At 34.6% G+C, this 19,213-nt stretch overlaps 4 protein-coding genes across 6 annotated transcripts in view; 2 read left to right on the forward strand and 2 right to left on the reverse strand.

Moving 5' to 3' along the window:
• LOC124426795 (leucine-rich repeat-containing protein 24-like) overlaps nt 1–3,628 on the forward strand; it is a 6,790-nt gene extending 3,162 nt beyond the window's left edge. The window contains exon 4 of the mRNA XM_046968912.1: nt 205–3,628. Coding sequence (XP_046824868.1) covers nt 349–2,337 — 1,989 coding nt within the window. The 5' untranslated portion in view covers nt 205–348 and the 3' untranslated portion in view covers nt 2,338–3,628. The remainder of the gene's footprint in view (nt 1–204) is intronic.
• Nucleotides 3,629–4,023: 395 nt separating this feature from the next.
• Nucleotides 4,024–9,025, reverse strand: LOC124426529 (CAPA peptides-like). Its single transcript, XM_046968292.1, has 4 exons — nt 8,492–9,025; nt 5,558–5,821; nt 5,313–5,411; nt 4,024–4,720 (listed from the first exon to the last, which is right to left on the reverse strand). The coding sequence occupies exons 1-4, from the start codon at nt 8,550–8,552 to the stop codon at nt 4,626–4,628; spliced, it is 519 nt and encodes a 172-aa protein (XP_046824248.1). The 5' UTR covers nt 8,553–9,025; the 3' UTR covers nt 4,024–4,625.
• Nucleotides 9,026–10,911: 1,886 nt separating this feature from the next.
• On the reverse strand, nt 10,912–12,492 carry LOC124426836 (WD repeat-containing protein 18). Its single transcript, XM_046968987.1, has one exon. The coding sequence runs from the start codon at nt 12,214–12,216 to the stop codon at nt 10,939–10,941; it is 1,278 nt and encodes a 425-aa protein (XP_046824943.1). The 5' UTR covers nt 12,217–12,492; the 3' UTR covers nt 10,912–10,938.
• A 438-nt stretch (nt 12,493–12,930) lies between these two features.
• Nucleotides 12,931–15,720, forward strand: LOC124426838. Of its 3 annotated transcripts, none has more exons than XM_046968990.1 (7): nt 12,931–13,226; nt 13,360–13,724; nt 13,822–13,987; nt 14,074–14,291; nt 14,372–14,539; nt 14,663–14,841; nt 14,912–15,720. In XM_046968990.1, exons 2-7 carry the CDS (start codon nt 13,615–13,617, stop codon nt 15,049–15,051), a joined length of 981 nt encoding a protein of 326 aa, XP_046824946.1. In that variant the 5' UTR covers nt 12,931–13,226; nt 13,360–13,614; the 3' UTR covers nt 15,052–15,720. The 3 variants fall into 3 exon arrangements, with proteins under 3 accessions (XP_046824946.1, XP_046824945.1, XP_046824944.1); XM_046968989.1 differs by having other exon boundaries at nt 12,931–13,196; XM_046968988.1 differs by having other exon boundaries at nt 12,931–13,724.
• The last annotated feature ends 3,493 nt before the right edge of the window (nt 15,721–19,213 follow it).

Consider the following 19,213-nt stretch of genomic DNA (forward strand, 5'->3'; position numbering starts at 1 on the left):
GCTTTCTTTCTTTTCTTTTTCTTTACCTTCTCCTTTATCTATCCGATTCTAATACCGGCCTCCGACCGATTTACACATAATGCCATTAAAAGATTATAAGAAATTTGTTTTTGTTTCGTTCGATAGAAACGATTAATAACTTCTTTCGATAATTATTCTTTCGTTATATTCATTCGATCGTTTTCGTTCGTTGACACTTTTCAGGCTCGTCCTTGCCGAGCTAATCGAGGAATAACGACGGTCGGCTGACCGTGTCTTTCGATCGCGTCTTCCGACGAAGTGCCGATCGACGATCAAATCAAGTAAGGTGATCGCAGAGACCACGGGGAAAGGAACTGCCGGAGGATTATGTTAGTGAAAAGGCAACACCCTCTACGAGGGCGCATATTACTTGCCCTCTTCTTACTCGTCGGAAGTTTCGCCTTGCCCTCGAAAGCGGCAGCATTTCCGGATTGGACGGACTGTCCAGCTGTTTGCAGATGCAAGTGGACGTCCGGAAAAAAGTCGGCTCTCTGTCCGGACGCTGGATTGACGTCGCTACCAGCCTCTTTGGATCCAGACATGCAAGTTTTGGATCTGTCGGGCAACAAAATACCAGCCCTACAATCGGAGATCTTCAAACGTGCCGGTTTGTTAAATCTTCAAAGGGTTTTTCTAAGAAACGCCGGTATACACGAGATCCACGCGGACTCGTTCAGAGACATGAGGATATTAGTAGAAATCGATCTTTCGGACAATCACGTGGGAAGCTTAGAACCGGACACTTTTCTCGGTAACGAGAGGCTCAGAATTCTTATACTCAGCGGTAATCCTTTGGGTGCTCTCAAGAGTCATCAATTTCCAGTTCTCCAACATCTTAGAAATTTGGAGTTGCAGAGGTGTTCGTTGACCGATATACACGGGCAAGCCTTCGTTAGACTCGTAGGCTTGGAATCTTTGAAACTCGATGGCAACGAACTCGAGTACTTGGAAGCTTCGGTCATATCGAGTCTACCTCGTCTAAAGACTCTCACCTTGGACGGTAATCGTTGGAGTTGCGACTGTAGATTACGAGGATTTCGTACTTGGCTTATACCGGAAACACCGAGCAAATTATATTCCGTGCCACAGTTGTGTTCAACGCCAGAGAGATTGGAAGGTCGAAGATGGGAAGAGGTAAAGCCCGTCGAATTTGCCTGCGAGCCCGAGGTATTTGTATTGGCTAGTACGATACAGGAGGAAACAAATGGTAACTTGAGTCTCGCGTGTTTGGCTACCGGAGACCCAGAACCCGAAGTTTGGTGGCAACTCAATGGTGGTCCTGTTAACGCAACAAGAATCTCCGATCAACCGTACGTAGGAACTTACGTATCTCACGTATCCTCGGACATGAACGTTGTCTACAATGAGAAATCCGAGAGAGCCACCGACAGGTGGAGCAATTTAACGGTATACAATGCTAGCGACGGCGACGCAGGGGAGTACGCGTGTTTTGCGAGAAACATAGCCGGTCTTGCAAGGGATACGGTAAGCGTCGCCATACCACGTATCTATACCGCACCGACTTTATCCCAGAGCGACAATTGGTTGCTTTGGGTTAGTCTGGCAGGTGGTGGTGCGGCCGCTCTTGGTGCTTCCATTTCTGTCATTCTTATGGCTTTTTGCTTGTGCGGTGGCTCACGTCGTAACGGTAAACGCGAAAAGGTCAAACTCCAAGGTAGTACGAGCTTCGGGGATCAGGAAAAGAAACTCTTGGATCTGTCGGTTACAACTACGACGGCTGGTAGCGCGAACGATCGTGCCAGTGGTCATGGTAGTTTGGCCGAGGCATGTAGTACAGGTGACCTTGAACTGGCCGAACGTGTTTCTATCTGTGATCACATGGGAGCCGCAACGGTGACCGTCGAAAGACTCAGACCAGAGATAAGTAATTCGACTACCGTGTGTCGTGCCATTCCATGTGCCCCCGGTTTTCCCCCACCGCCGCCAGAATTTACAACGGGAGTCCTACCAGCCGGCATCTTCGGCAACATCTTCATCTCCGTATCTTTGCCGCAGGATTCGACGGAACGTTGTTATCCCGATCTACTTGACATACCCGTCCACGGTGTTATCAGTGGTGTTACCGAGAAGAACACGGTCGCAGCCTTGCCTTCGACCCCCTGTGTATCCAGTTTTGCGACTCTTCCTCGACGAGCCCTTCGCAACACCGATCTTGGTTCACCTTATGACAATATGGGCCCGAGGGTCACTGCCAATGGAAGTTCCGCGTTCTCCCTGACAGACGTGGATTTGAGATTATCGCCACCTCCACCGCCACGGATCATTCAACCGCCGCACGAGTTTGTCTCTCTTTAAAAAGACATCGTGAGAGAAGCAAAATGAAAAAAAAAAAAAAGAAAAGAAAAGAAAAAAAAAACACACACACACACACACAACAAATCTATCGTAGATCCGCATAGATCTCCTGTATACGTTTCATCGAAGAAAAACGAGATCGATCGCGTTAATAGGTTCGATGCATCTCTCGGCTGCGTGGATTTTTTTTCCTTTCGTCCTTTATTTTTTTCTTCCTTTTTTTTCTCTTTCTTTTCTCCCTTCCTTCACCTTTCCCCCTCCCCATCACTCTCCTTTTTACACTCAGCCGATATAAAAGAGACTCGAAGGCTGATCTAACGTTAGACGAACGAGAACGAACAGAGAACTTTTCGACTCGTGATTTCTCGCTCATGAGAAATAGAAAAAGAATAGAGAGAGAGAGAGAGAGAGAGAGAGAGAGAGAGAGAGAGAGAGAAAGAACACCGTGTTGTGACGTGTTTTCGAGACTGAAAGGGACAGAGACTGGTAAAAGAGCTGGTGTTACCAGCAAAGAAGCAATTTTAGCTAGGTGTCGGTTAGACACCTGTCTCTGAATTTTGAATATCTGTCTGTCCGCTTGTCTGCCCGCCTTGCCTGCTTGCGTGAGTGCCCGAGAATATCTCGTAACCCAAATGACAAAGGGATGATGAAAGAAAAAAAAAAAAAAGAAAAGAAGAAGAAAGAGAAGAAAAGAAGAGGAAAGAAAAGAAGAAAAAAAAGAATTGCATAAAACAGAAAGAAAAGTAAAAAAAAAAGAACAGAAAGAGAAAGAGAGAGAGAGAGAGAGAGAGAGAGAGAGAGAGAGAGTTTCCTTTTTAGACGTCGATGTCTCCGAAAATGACGATGAGACATTTGTACATAGTTCGCGGATCCTCCTTCAACGAAGTTCATCGATCGAATCGATAACCGTGACGAACGAAAGAAAAAAAGAAAAAGAAGAAGAAGAGGAAGAAGAAAAAATGACAAAAAGCAAATCTTTCCTTCTTTCACGGCCGATTATTTCTTCCTTGTACCTTTGCATACCAAACAACATCCACCCAATTCCATCTACCCCTCCCCACCCCTTCCCACAGCCTCCCCTCTCCATCTCCAACCCATCCTACATTCATTCTCAAAGTATATCACTAGTTTGTTACATAATCTTCGTGTGTACATATTTGTTATTACGTAACATGCATTACGAGACGCGTCTCGGTGTCATGTCCATGTGCATTCGCGTCCGAAATTCACGTGGAATTACATCGGTATTAATTATGAACACTTTGTCAATTAATAAAACGATTGAATTTTATATACCGCCCGACTTGTCGACGTCTTAATACCTTTTTCATCACTGTCAGTATTATTTACTTTTTTTTTTCTTTTTCTGATTTTTTCTTTTTTCTCCCCCCCCCCCCTCCTTTTCTTTTTTTTTTCTTATCACAGATATGGAGGTATGATTCAATCTGTACTTTCAAATATTTCTTTCTTTCTTGTCTTCTTTCATTCATTCATTCGACACGTAATTTATTTCTTCATTCATTTAACGACTACGTGTACGATGTATATATATATATATATATATATATATATATATATATATATATATATATATATCGTTTCGTACGACAATAATATCGTTCAATGGGAACTTTGCTTCGTTAATAATCAATTTTTTTTGTTTTGTTTTGTTTTTTCGTTTCAACCATATACATGTATGCATGTTAGTTTATTCAATTATAGTGACAAAGAACAAGAAACAGAAATATAATACAATGTGTACACCACTTTTCAATAAAAAAGTGTGCAAGCTTTTTTTCACATACGATTGTTGTACCATTGTTTCACGAGAGAAGTTTGCTATAGTATAACGTATATTTGTGTATCTGTGAATCTGTGAGTATGTGTGTGTGTGTGTGTGTGTGTGTGTGTTTATGTATTTTACTCGGATAAAATACATCGTGAAAAGAATAGATGTAAATTAGAAATTCCGACCACCAATAGGAGTAAAAGAAAAAAAAGAAAAAAAAAAAAAAAAGAAAAAAAAAGAAAAAGAAGAAGAAAACAAATGGAGTGAAAAAAGAATGAAAAAGGATGACGAGGTAAGTTCGGTCATAAAGAATACATGTAGATTTTTATATGTCACATTTTTTTCTTTATTTTTTAAAATTTTACTTTCATCTTACTTTCATTATTTCGTTAAATTAATTTTTTGGTTATTGTTTTTCTTATTCTTTTGTATCCTTTACTTATCACCTCTTTTATTTTAATCGTCAAATTCATTAATTTCGATCTCTCGTAGGATAGATTCAAAGAAGATTATTCATTGGTCCGTCGTGATCGCTAATATCCCTTCCGATTCTTGGTAAACTCATCATTAATTGTCCTTGACGATTGTGAGAACCTGTTGATACAAAAAGAATCGATGAAAAATTGAAGGAAAAGCATCATTTAGAACAATCCACCAAAAGTGATAGCTCGACAAGCTTTCGGTAACGATGTCTAATGATCCTATTCAGAGAAGTCACGCGATGATAGTGAATATCCTGAGTAAGAGAGAAAGAGATAGATAGATGGCTAGATAGATAGATAGATACAGAAAGAGAGAGAGAGAGAGAGAGAGAGAGAGAGGGAAAGAGAGAGAGGGAAAGAGAAAGAGAGAGGGAAATAGAAAGAGGGGATCGAACGAAGCCCATGGAGAATGCGCTTTCGGATAGTAGTATGGAAACTAATGACCTAAGTTGATTTATCGTACCACACATTAGCCACTAGGTACACTTAATTGCCTACTAAATTGTGAAGGCCCGTGTATCGGATTTGCCATATTGCCAGGTAACATCCTAGCAACGTGCTAAGATTAATTCCGTAAGTGCATTTCTCTAGCTCGCAGACTATTTCCGCGATATAAGTAAATCGATACATTTATCTGCATATATATATATATATATATATATATATATATATATTTTTTTTTTTTCCCTCTTTCTTATACATACCACGTAAAACGTGATTGTAGGGTCGCGAATCGTCTTGTTTTTGCTTTGGATAATTTCTCTCCACGTGTCTAGCGATCGTAGCTAATCCTGAACGAAGTTCTGTCGGAAAAAAAATTCTATATGATAAAGTGAATTCTTTCTTTCTACCTTTTCCCTTTCATATTTCCTTTTTATCTGTCCATTTGTCCGTCTATCTATTTATCTTTATTTATTTTAATTTTTAAACTTATAAAACGTATATCTACCTTCGTAATCGGGCTCATAGGTCATATCTATATCAGATTCGCGACCTGGAAAAAATTCTAAATCGATGTTAGATCCTAAATCGTTTTTGCGATTAGCACCGATATAGAACACAGGTAAATCCGATCGTCCAACACGCGGATAATGGATGAGACCAGATGTACGAGATGATCTATGGAAATCCGTCATTTCGGAGCTTCTTCCGGTTCTTGGGTAAGGGACCAATCCCGATGAACGTCTGCAGCTGATTGTTTCATTTAGAACATCTGCAATACATAGGATAAACCGTTGTAATTATTTAAATTTCATCGTTAACTTTTCTCTTTTTATTTTCATTAGAGGATAATTAATTAATGAAGATCAAATGAAAAATTAGAGTTTAGTCACGAATTAGGAGTCATACATTATCCTTTTACGTGAGTGCGTGTGCGTATGCATGTGTATATGTGCGTGTTCTTTTTCTTTTTTTCTTTTATACGGAAGAAAAAAAATAAAATTATTTACGAACATAATAAATTATCTTTGTTCTTTTTTGTAATTTCTCTCTCATATATATATATATATATATATATATATATATATATATATATATAATTTTTTTTTTTTTATTTTTCATTTATAAGCATCAAAGTATCAAAGTAGGTCAATAAGATACTCGCGTCTAATTAGGGTCCTTTATTTAACGAGCTCCGAGCAGTGAAATTAACTTGGCACAGGGGTTTATTTGTCTTACGCTTTCGAATCATTAAATTCTTTTTCTCTAAGTGATCCGTTTCATTTCACCAACATGCAGTTAAATTTGATTGGGAAAAGAATCTACGTACATATGATAAAATTCAGAAAAATAGGATAGAAATGCGAGCATCTATATATGTTATCGGCGAAACTTTTCGACGTTGCGGTTATACATTTTTTTTTGTTTTCCTTTCCTTTTTTCTTTCCGATTTTTTGTTTTCCTTTTTCGTTTTTTTTTTTTGTTTCTATCGAATGCCGTAGGAGATATAACATCGTATGAATTTTACAACTTTTTCCTCGACTCTCTCTTCTTTCTCTCTCTCTCTCTCTCTCTCTTTCTCTCTCTCTCTCTCTACAATAAAGTTCACTTCTATTGACGATCAATATGCAACAGATTGAAACTATACATACTGTGTCCATGTTGCCTTTGATATTTTTCTATTACTCGACTCGACGTCGATATCGCTTGGATGTTTCGATTATTACCACGAAGGTTGGATGAACCATATGAATAGTGATTTAACATCGAAGTTCAATGAAACGATATATAAATAATCTTTTTACGATTTATTAAACGATATATAAATGATTTTTTTTTAATGCGTACATTTATAATTTATATTATTAACAAATGAAATTGATAACGATGTAATACAATGAGCATGAATATGAAGATATTTATATCGAAGAAAATATTGAAGTAAGATCGTAGATAATTTTCTATCGCGTAAATGTTGGGATAACTTTCATAGAGAAAAAAGAAAAATCGAGAGAGAGAGAGAGAGAGAGAGCAAGGAAGATGCATGGAAAATGAACAGATTAATTATTAAGGATAACATTTTATTTATGGAAAACTCTTCGACTAAATATGAAGATATTTCTATAGAAAGAAAAAAAAAAGAAGAAAAAAAAAAGAAAAAAGAAAAAGAAAAAAGAAAAAACAATCGAAGAAAGATCGTAGATAAAAATGGGCGTAGATAAAAAAAAAAATACCTTTGAGCGTTTCTCTTCTAAATCGCAAATATTGGGATAACGTGCATAGAGAAAAAGAGAGAGAGAGAGAGAGAGAGAGAAAAGATGCATACAAGTACATAAATACACACCAAGCCACAAAGGAATAGTCGTCTTCTTTAGTAAGAAAGCATACAAAAGCGGAAACTGTATCGAATGTGGATTCTTGAGGTCCGTCAATAGAATAACCTCGGCAATACTCTATGATTTATCCTTTTAAAGCGAAAAGAGAAAGAGAGAGAGCGAGTGAGGGAGGAAGGGAGGGAGCGAAAGAGAGAGAGCGAGAGAGAGAGGATAAAGAGAATCCTTTGTGAAAATATATTTGAAACTTGCGTTCTTCCGCCTTCGCGCGCGAGCACTCACTCCCTTTTGCCCTTAACAAACAACAACAACACAACAAAAACGAATCTTTTGTGAAAAACTTGTTATATTTCTATTCTATGACTCTTCGAGATAAACGCGTTAAAAAAAGAGTACATCTTTTATTTTTCCCTCCATTAAAATCATATAAAGCAAGATATTAGCCGTTCAATGTAAACTTATAAGATCGTACAAAGAGATAGATAGATAGATAGAGACAGAGAGAGAGAGAGAGAGAGAGAGAGAGAGAGAGAGAGAGAGAGAGAGACAGAGAGAGACAGAGAGAGAAAAGAAAGAAAAATTTTACGTTCGTTTCAAAGAAATTATCGTATTTTACCTTTGGCTGCGTTTATGTTCAGTACAGAGAGAAAGAGGGAGAGAGAGAGAGGGTGAGAGAGAGAGAGAGAGAGAAAGAGAGAGAGAGGAAAAGAAAAAAAGATCTTCCTCAGAGAATCCTCTCATTTATAGTTACTTTAACATTTCAATTCAAAGAATATTCTTTTTTTAACAGTATACCAACGGTAATATTAAAAATTAAAAAGAGAAGATTGTAATAGTAGAAATAAAAAGAAAAGAGAGAAAAAAAAGAAGATATTAATACGACGGGATAAATGGCATTCTCGATGGATCGAAAGGAAGGAAATTTTACTTTGATATTTCTTAAAAGGAAAAAAAGAACGAAGGAAGAACGCGAAGAAAAAAAAAGAAACGAATGAAAGGAACGGTTTATCACGATGACATTATTCACAATTATATTTGGTGTATACAACCGTGATATGTATATATATATATATATTTTTTTTTTTGTTCGAACATTCTACAAAACTTACGATCGAAGGAGACTGCGAGTATCAGTAGGATCAAACCGAAAAATGGTCGACGATCAAACATTTTGATAATGGAAGAAGAAAAAGGTATCCCTCTATTTCTTGTTTCCTGACTAGTGTCTTCTTTGAAAATATCCGAAGAAGAAAAGATGGTGCAGAACGTGGAAACGCGCCAACACTGGTTGTCTCGAGGTATCTCCCGTCTGATTTTATACCTAGCGCCTCCGTCCTTCCCGTTGGCGAGAGGGTTGCCACCCCCCTATTCGTTGTTGCGTTTCTCTCACGTCTCAGCAACCCCTTCCATTCCTTCCTTCGATTCCAACCACCGATGAACGGTGTTACTCCAACGTTCTTTGACTTTTCTACGTGGAAATTTTTTATAACTCGACGTAAAGTGTTTGATTTAAATTTAATAAAAAAATTCTCTCTATAGCTATCTCTCTCTCTCTCTCTCTCTCTCTTTCTCTTTTTCTCTATCTTTTTCTTTCTCTGTGCATCTGCGTTATCTATAAGAAATAATGTCTATATATGAAGAGATAAAATGTTTCCTCTCTATTGCCATTGTCGAACTGTTATTTTTATTATTCTCAATACTTACGCGAAAAAATATAATATATTTCATTTCATAGTCGATAGATATTAGATATTTTTTTTCTTTTTCTTTTTCTTTCCTTTTCCTTTCTTTTCTCTTCTTTTCTTTTCTTTTCTTCTCTATCCTCGTCAGTAGCAAGAATAATCGATACTAAACGAGAAGATCGAAAGTTAATTTCAATCCTTTTATTTAACGATTAATCGATTTCCCCGAAAGAATCTAATTTTCTCTCGAGATAAACGATTTATCTAGAAATAGGATCTATAAATGTCTTTCTTCATTTTTCTCGTCAAACATTTTTATTTCTCTTCAAACGTTCCGATCAAAAAGCAGAGATAAATAAATAAAAATGAAAGAGAAAAAAGAAAACAAAAAAGAGAGAGAGAGAGAGAGAGAGAGAGAGAGAGAAAAGGAATTATCGCATTGAAAATCATAATATTTTTGGATAGTAGTAGATCGTTTTCAATAGTATCGTGGCTTCAAATGGATCGTGACTTTTTTTTTTTTCCTTTTATATTCCAATGTATTTTCGAACAATGTTGCATCGGTAAAATCAGAACACTGTTACGTCATTTTATCGGATCACATGTAGATTTATATAAAGCGTGACCCTATGATTGTACGACAGCTTATAACGTATTATTATTGTAGTAGACGTGACATATCCCCATCGATATATTCCCTAGTGAATACTTATTTGAGATTCGTTAATCTACGTGACGTGACAATAATTTTTTTTTTCTCCCTTCGCCAATCATCTTCGATCCGATCGATCGATCGATCGATGATCGATCTTGGAAAAACTTTTTTTTATCTTTTAATTTCTTTTTCGTTTTTTTTTTTTTTTTCTTTTTTTTTTTTTTTATCACGTTAAATATACCCCATCAACGATAGATCGAGTTGATCACAAAAGTTCTATTAAGATCGGATAAAAAAAGAAAAAAGAAAAAAAAGAAAAAAAAAAGGGAAAACAATCAATCAGAATTGATTATTGACTCCCACACGAAGCCGAACGATTAATTTACATGCAAACTTGCCAGAACTATCGTTAAGTCCGCATAATTTCCTTATAAAACATTATTATCCCTGTCCGTGATCATTTACTTTCATTTACATGCATCTAAATTTTAGTTAATTTAAATATAAAGGATATACACAGAAAAAAAAACAACGTTAATAAGGGATCGTATGTAAAGCTTAAACGTTGCACCAAGTAACAATATGACTTTCTTCTTTACTTTCAATATCTCGTGCGAACTTAGATCTTTCTTGTTATTCTTTTTCTTTTTTTTTTTTTTCGTTCTTCCTTTTTTCTTGTTCTTCTTTCCTTTCCAAGATACATATCTCAACGTTATTTAAAAAATGAAGATACATATTCTTTTCTTTTTTTTCTTTTTCTTTTTGTTTTCTTTTTTTTTTTTTTTTTTTTTTTTTAATATTACGAAAACGTACGTCGTCAAATCAATGATATTTTATATGAAATAACGATGGTAACTTTTCATTTCTACGAGTAACACTAGTAATGTAGAAAATTATTTATAAATTGAATATTAGTTGTTGAAATTAAGAGAGGAAGAAATGAAGAACCCTTTTCTCTCATCTCGTACTCATTAAAAGCGGACGAATCTTGGTATTATATCTCGAGTAATTCCTATATTTCGATACTAATCAAAACTCGACATTCTAATGTTTATTTAATTTTTATTACGGGGGAAAAAAAAAAACAAAAAAAGAAAGAAGTAATAAAAAAATATTAATTTCCTTATCGAATGTTTTTATTATTTCACATTTTACAAGTGATAATTGTTTTCTACTTTTTTTTTTTTTTTTTTTTTTTTTTTTGTAAAAATAATTCTTATTAATCCTTCTGATCGTTGTTCATCGATTTAAGTAAAATACATTTAACACTGTATTTATATAAAGTCGAATTGATCATCTTAAGTTTTTCAATTTCCTCCAACGCAGTTTCAAGTTTACGAGAAGTATGATCGTTAATTTCTGTTCGAAGAGATTCCTTCTCAACGTAAGAATCAAAATCTAAAATATCGGAAGTGTCTCGTCCTTGCCTGATGATCTCAATTACGTTCTCCTTACCGTTATTATCTAAGACCCTTTGCAAGGGTTGAATTTTTAAACTAGGCTTCAGATCGTGGATCTGAAAATTATTGAAACGTTTGGCAAAGAATGCCGAAGTTATTTGTCCTTTGTGTCCGAAAGTTCTGAGAATCTGTCGACTGATTACGTCCCAAAGATGTACTTTTCTATCTATGGAAGCGGAAAGTAGATTACGACAATTGCTAGATACCGACAGAGAAACAATGGTTGACTCGTGGCCACGATAAACGGCGCTGTCATCGTCTTCCTCGTTTGTTCCCGTTGATTTAACATGGTGTTCGATACCTCGTGGTGGTTCGTGTAAATCAAATTTAAAGATCAAACCGTTCGTACAACCCACAAATAATTCGCTCTCTTTCGTATTCATAGAAATTGAAGTTAATGGTAAATCGAAAACGAGAATGACGAGGAGTTTACCGTCATTGAGATCGTAAATATTTGCCGTACGATCCAATGAAACGGAACATAACCTCGCACGTGGTGCACAATGGCCAACGTAAAGATCTTTCACTGGCAAAGTATGATTAGAAAACGAATAAAGGGCCGTTGCTTGTTCTTTCTCGTTTATTACACGAAACAAAGACCAAACGAATATCAAACCATCCTCTCCACCGCTCACGAACATAGAACTGTCTTTGGTAAATGTTAAACAGGTTACAGTTTGATAATGGCGCGTTATTATCGATAATAATCTCCCATTACAAACCTGCCAAACGTATAGTTTTTCACTAATACCAGCGACGATGTAAGAACCATCCGGTGTTGACGTTAATGCTGATACTTTGCCTGGTGTCGTCAATCTGATATTGGACAATGGCCTTTGACTGTTTAATGGCCATATATGAAGTCGAGGTTTCGTTGAATCCGCACCCAATAAATAACAATCATTTAACATTTGTAACGTGTGATTTTGTATAGGCGTTGCATGCTTGTAAGTAGACAAAAGAGATCCTGTATTTGGATCCCAAACTGCTGCGCTCCAATTTTCGGCGACATTATCACTAGTTATAATCACTTCCATTGCGTTTCTTTAAATTGATTATACCTTGATATCGTATAATTATCGTGAATTACAATTCCTTTGGATTTTCTTCGATCGACGTATTTATTTTCACCGACCATAACCTCTTAATAGGATTTACTAGGACGCTCGTCTAACACGTGCTTTACGTAGAGTGTAGGAGTCGCTAGTGTAGCGCCATCGATAACTACACTTTCTCTGTTATCGATTATGGACATTTCGATATATTATAATTTCGTATCCAAATTTGCTTACCAAGTTTTTCTTTTTTCTTTTTAACATAAATATTTATTGCTAAAATATTTGAAAAATATGTATATATATATATATATATATGTATGTATTTTTATATAACTTATATACAATAAACGATCATTATTATTACGTTACGTTAGACTTCAGATGTTTATTACATGTATCATACATATACATTGAAAATGTATCGATAAAGGCACTTTGATCTTTGCGTAAACAATATCGAATGAATGATCTCACTCGTCTTAACCTAGTCAGTTCGCTCGAGTACCTCGACGTGTGAACGTCGTAAGCTCTTACGTTACGTTATACTCTCGATGAAATTATTTATATATATATATAAATATATATAAAATAATATTCTACTGATAATATAATTATTAATGAAGGAATAATTTATTAAGATACATAGGAAGCATCGAAATGCGTTTCGATAATTTTTTTATTTTTATTTTATTTTTATTTATATTATTTATATCTAACGTTTTTCACGTACATACAGATTATATTTATCGTATTATATAACTTTTATATGAAAATATAAAAATATGTATAAAAATATTGCGTAATTAAAGAAGACGCGCCAAAATTTGAATTGTTACGCTATTCAAGTATTTATGTATTATCGTTGGGCGCCAAAAGGAGCCATGACGACATAGAAGAACACGCAGCTTATTATCGTAGAATATTTTAAAGAGATTCTTCGTATGAAAGAAGACACAGAGGTAGAAATTCGTTTTATTACTGTTAAAATAGTAAGCATTTATATTTTATAAACGTAAAAACGTTCTTATTTTTCGCATTGATTTTTTTTATCGATCGTTCGTAATATACGAAATAGAAATCGTGTTATCTAGTTTTCTTCATTGTTGAATACCGTTAAACTAGGTAACGTTTGGAAAAAAACGAGAATGACCTTGGTAAGGTGACACAAGTTATTACGATCAAGTAGTAAAAGTATCGGTGCTTATATTCTACGTCGCAACGAAACGATCTCGTGTTTCATGTAACTCGATTTTGAGGTTATGCCGTTGTTCTTTTGTTATTTCATTACGATGGTATCAAGTTTGGTACAGTGATATAACGTAATTCTTCGTTTATATATAATCGTTCGAGTTAAGAAACATTTAGTTATTCTCGTCCATGGGATTTATCGATGATGAATTGCACGAAGTATCAAAACTTTGTCACAATGTTGTCGATAGTAGCCGCATCGTTTCTTGTGTGCAGACTATGGTTCGCGTCGAAATAACGTAAGTGAACGTTTTCTAACAATAAATAAACGCACATATGTATATATATTAGGATAGATTTATTTTTTTCTAATGTCCGATTAATTTCAACATTTAGGAAGACAGCGTTCAAGAAGATCGTCGTGTGCATTCAATTTCCAGAGAATTATCCGTCCGTTCCACTTTTAATCGAGCTTAAAAGTAAGACTTTGTCGGAGAGATTACTTGCTAGATTAACAGACGTTTGTGAAAAGGAGTGTAAGAATTTATTAGGAAAAGCTCAGGTATTTTGTTGTATTATCAAATGTGATAATGATTATTCTATGTATCGTTTAATCTTTAAAATATTGATAAAGTATTTTTTCTAAAGGTATTACCGACCTTAAAGTTAATTCGTAATTTCATCGAAGAGAATCCTCTCATTTGTTGTTACGATGAGATCTCATCCATAAAAAAATTGCTTCAAGAGCAAGACGAGTTTAAATTGAAACAGAAGAATTCAAGTATAACGTTAAGAATTCAACAAGGATTGTATTATTTTAAAGTTAAGATCGAAGTACCAAACAATTATCCAGATAGTTGCATAAAGTATGTTCAAATTTTTGATTTAATTTTCTCCTACTGTATCATTCATATTGTAAAACGAACAATTTGTTGTTTCTATATAGTCTAGGAGACGCAGAGGCAAACTTTCCACCTGTACTCTCTCGTTACTTTTTGGGTCAAGGTAAAGAATTAGGTAGAAGATGCGTGGAACCACCATTGCAGAAAGGAACTCAGCAAACATCTTTTGCACCTTCTCCCTCTTTAGAAGTCGTCATTTCCTTTCTTATAAAGTAAGTTAATTTTCTATGCAATGAGCATATTTACAAGTTCATTTTCTTTTCTTTCTTCTTTATTTTTTTTTTTTTTTTTTTTTTATGGGATTCATCAATGAGTTTTCGTTATTTCTTTTACAGATCAGTAAAAACATTGCCCAGAGAAAATTGTCAATTGTGCAAGATACCTTGCTTGCCGGCGAATCCAAAAGAAGTAGTGACAGACGAAAAAGCAAATCTTCATGTAGAAAGATTATATTGCAGTCATTTGTTTCACTTACAATGCCTCCTAAAATTCATGAAGACACCCCCATTCCATGGTGAGTGGTTACATCATGTTGTACAATATCATTGTTTTTATCAAATTTATACACTTTTGTCTCTCGTTAGGGGGTAAAAAATGTCCAACTTGCGGACAACGCATTTATCATGACAAGTGGGGTGTCAGTGATAAGCTCGCAGAGGATCGTTGGGCACATGAACAGGCGCGAGCTAGGGAATTGGCAGAGGTAGCTGACTTTTTGGAATGAATCCTTTGCCGATGTGCACAAACTTGTGTTTTATCTCTGTCCATGGTATAGCTTAGGTGAACATTAATGAAATCAAAAGTCAGATATCATGATGTATCGTTACATGGTGGTTATGATATTAATGAAATTTTGCCACTGAACAATTTTGACTCTACCGACCAGCAATTAATTCATATTTAGTATTATAAGAGTCCATTAAATGTAAGTGTTCAACGGCAGTTTCATAAATCGTGGCAATTGCGATAAAATGCGATCGTTCTCACGTTGACAACATTTTTTAAAAATTATAATTTGATTCATTATGAAGAATAATCATAAATTGATTTTATTTTCAATTGATAAAATTGCTAACCGATTATCATACAATTTTTTCATTTTTGATCGTTCGTTATATTACTTCAATATTATTAATTCATTTATCTATTTATTAATTTTTTTTTTTCTTTTTTCTTTTCATACAAATTATAATACATTTAATCATGTGTTCGCCTGTATAAGCCAGGATATTGAACTATCATTGAAGTATCAGTTAATGAAGTACCTAAGAAAAATGTCACTTCAATAATGTAGGTTTTATTCGTTACTGCGACACAGTGTTTATTTTTTCAATGAAAATGCTCTTGAACGAGAAAACATAGTTTTTACGAATAAATAAATGAATAAATTAAATATGTATTAAAGGATTGAGGTTACATACGTGAAATTGATTAAAAATCGATAATATAATATATTAAATATCGATGGTACATACATACATATATTTATATTTTTCAACAAAAAATAAGAAAGTTTATAGCTTAATATATAACTTTCTTTTTAATCTGTATATTAGATATTATCTGATATTATTTATATTTGGAATGCTATGCTGTAACGTCGATGAGTTATGGCGAAAGAAAAAACAAACAAAGGAAAGTGAGATAATAGATTGAAAATTATTTTTATTACACTTGCAATATATCAAATAATTCGAATAGAAATTGAAATTGCACAAATTTTTTGAATTTAGGATATATATATATATATATATATATATATATATATATATATATATCACTAAAGGATAGGAAATCTAGGAGCTACGGATAGTGTATATTTTTTCTTTCTCGTATATAGGAAGTAGCTTTTTTGCATAATAAACAAATGAGGAAGGTCAGGGAGAGACCAAAGTAGAAAACAATAGTGAGAGAGCCTTTCTACTTACATAAGTAAGTACACACGTATGTATCTTACGTACTATGTTTCTCTTCCGCATGTAGAAACACGTGTATATCTCTTTGTGACCGTAGTTGTGACGTATTGATCCTCTGTACCGACTACGGTGATCCTCTTTCCATCTCTCTCTCACTCACTCACTCACTCTCTTATTCTCTCTCTTTCTCTTTCTCTCTTTCTTTCCCTTGTAATAGCTTCGCGGCCTCGTTTATACGTATATATCCATTTTTTTTTTTTCCTATAACTTCTTCATTTCACTCTTTGTCTCTTACACGTTTTAACACTTTCTTCAAAGCATTGATAGTTTTTTTATTTTTTAATTTTTTTTTTTTTCAATTTTTCTTCCCTTCTTTTTTTTTTTTTTCTTTCTTTCTTCTCATTAATCCTTATTTGTTGATAAAAATTAATCAATTAATATGCTTTTCATAATATTCTTTTGAAATGGAAAATGTGATTAATTAAATGCGATATTTTTTTCTTTTTTTTTTTTATTTATTTATTTTTTTTTTTTTCTTTTTTTTATAGAGAAATAAATGAGATTGAGACAGAGTGAGAATGAGAGTGAGTGTGTGTATATGTGTGTTTGTGTGTGTGTGTGTGTGTGTGTGAGAGAGAGAGAGAGAGACTTATATAGATAGATGTATCTAAATTATAATTTAATTCAATTGCACCTGCGGCCATATAGTTCAAGCTTGCTTATTCGCGCGAGTGTGTGTTCTGCATTAAACTTATTCGTAGGAGACTGCTTGGCAGACTAATTCCCGGTTATCGATTGTACGAATACGTGGAAACGCACCGTCGTGTCGTACTTAGAGGGCGGACACACTAAACGGTAACAGATCAATATATTCTCCTCAAGAAAGAGATAAAGTTGAACGATACTATTTCTTTTTGTTTTTTTTTTTTGATTTTTGTTCTTTTTTCTTTTTTCGTTTCTTCAGTTTTCGATTTTTTTTTCCCTGTTTTTTCTGTTTTTTTTTTCTTCTTCGAAGATACAATTCCAACGAGATATCCATACTTGGATCATTTGTATGTATATATATATATATATATATATATATGCACACACACACACACACACAATCGTATGTTTAAATTCATAATTAATGCGTTTCTCGTTAAAAATTCAAACTGTTAGAATTAATATAAAACGGAATGATTTCTGAATTATTTATAGTAACAATAATAATAATAATTATTATAATAATAATAAAATATACGTTTGACGTCTCGAATTAATAATCGTACGGGTCGAACTCGGGCGAAAAAAAAAAAAAAAGAAAAAAGAGAAAAAGAAAATGTTTGAACATTTTCGTCGAAAGTTCGCGAGACGGTCTAATCACTTTTGCGATTATTTCTATCGATCCTGGTCCCTTTTTTCGTCGAAAACAAATGTTTATCTCTTATCTCGACGTGATATCCAATTAGATACTGAGAAGGAAATGAGGAAAGAAAAAAAATATAAAAAAAGAAAAAAACAGACAGAGAAAGATAGATAGATAGATAGATAGATAGAGAGAGATAGAGAGAGAGAGAGAGAGAGAGAGAGAGAGAGAGAGAGAGAGAGAGAGAGAGAGAGAGAGAAGGAAAACAAAATAGAATAAGGAATAGAAAAGAAGAAGGGGGAGAGAGAGAGAGAGAGAGATAGAAAAAATTCCACGTATCGCGTGCAATTTCATTATTGCATCGGCATTATTAGTCCTTCGACCGTCGTGTTTGGTTTAGGGTCGATTCTTGCCGGTATATTGTTTGACTGGTCACTGCCCATGGGTTTTGTTGACGATTGCTAGGGGACCCCTTACTCCCCCTCGTTCTCCTCGACGCACCTGGAGTCGTTCACACCGATTTCTTTTTGGCCTGTGAGAGTTTCTTCCTTTTCATGGAAAGTAAATCCTTTGTTGACAAAAAAAAAAAAAAAAAAAAAAAAGAAAAAACTATACTTATTAGAGAAAGATTTTCGTTGAATGTGAATCATACGTATGTGTGTGCGCGCGCGCGTGTGTGTGTGTGTGTGTGTTTATTGCTTAGAACGAACTTGTATTTTTTTTTGTTTTTAATTCGACATATATACATATATTAATCATAGAATCATAGTGAATCATAGTTAAAAAAAATTGTCATTGATCAATCCATAATACGAATATCGAAAGATTAATCAATACGAAATTGATTATCTCTTATGTTATCAGTTTCGATGATCATTTTGACAAAAGGATTTCTCGATAAGATCGATCGACCGATTGAAAGGAAAAATAATCGATTAGGTACTTGGACGCATTCTTGAGGATTAATCTATGCAACTGGGATGTCCTTGCATCTCGATAAGCAAACCTTAAGTCCAAGAGGCGAACGATATTATAGAGAGAGAGATAGAGAGAAAGAGAAAAATGGATAGAGATAGATAGCTAGATAGATAGATAAATAGATAGATAGATAGATAGATAGATAGATAGATAGATAGATAGATAGAGAAAGAGAGAGAGAGAGAGTGAGAGAGAGAAGATATACACCTATAATTGCACGTAGGGCAGCTTCGTCGTAACGCTTCATGGATCAATAGCTGGGAAATGGCCGGAAGCCAAGTCCGACGATGTCGTTTCGAGTTTTGCCGTTGTCATCGTACGGGGCCTAAACCCCTTCTTCGTCGTGTCCCACTTGTGTTATCAACCTTACACTAATCTTTCCATTATCCTTTTATTTTTCTTATTTTTCTTATTTTTTCCCTACTCCTTTATCTTTCTATTTTTATTTGTGGTAACGCAGAGCAATTCAGTTAAAAGTCTCAAGCCCTTCGCAGTTTTATCGTTACGATCGATCGGTCCTTAACGGGCTGTCTTAACAGAAAGAAAGAGAAAGAGAGAGAGAGAGAAAGAGAGAAAGAGAGAGAGAGTATCTAACGAGTACTTCGAAAGCAAGTTGAAAATATCGATCGTAACCCTTTCACTGT

Source organism: Vespa crabro, chromosome 9 (genome assembly GCF_910589235.1).
Source record: "Vespa crabro chromosome 9, iyVesCrab1.2, whole genome shotgun sequence".
In the NCBI taxonomy this organism is placed as follows: Eukaryota; Metazoa; Arthropoda; class Insecta; order Hymenoptera; family Vespidae; genus Vespa; species Vespa crabro.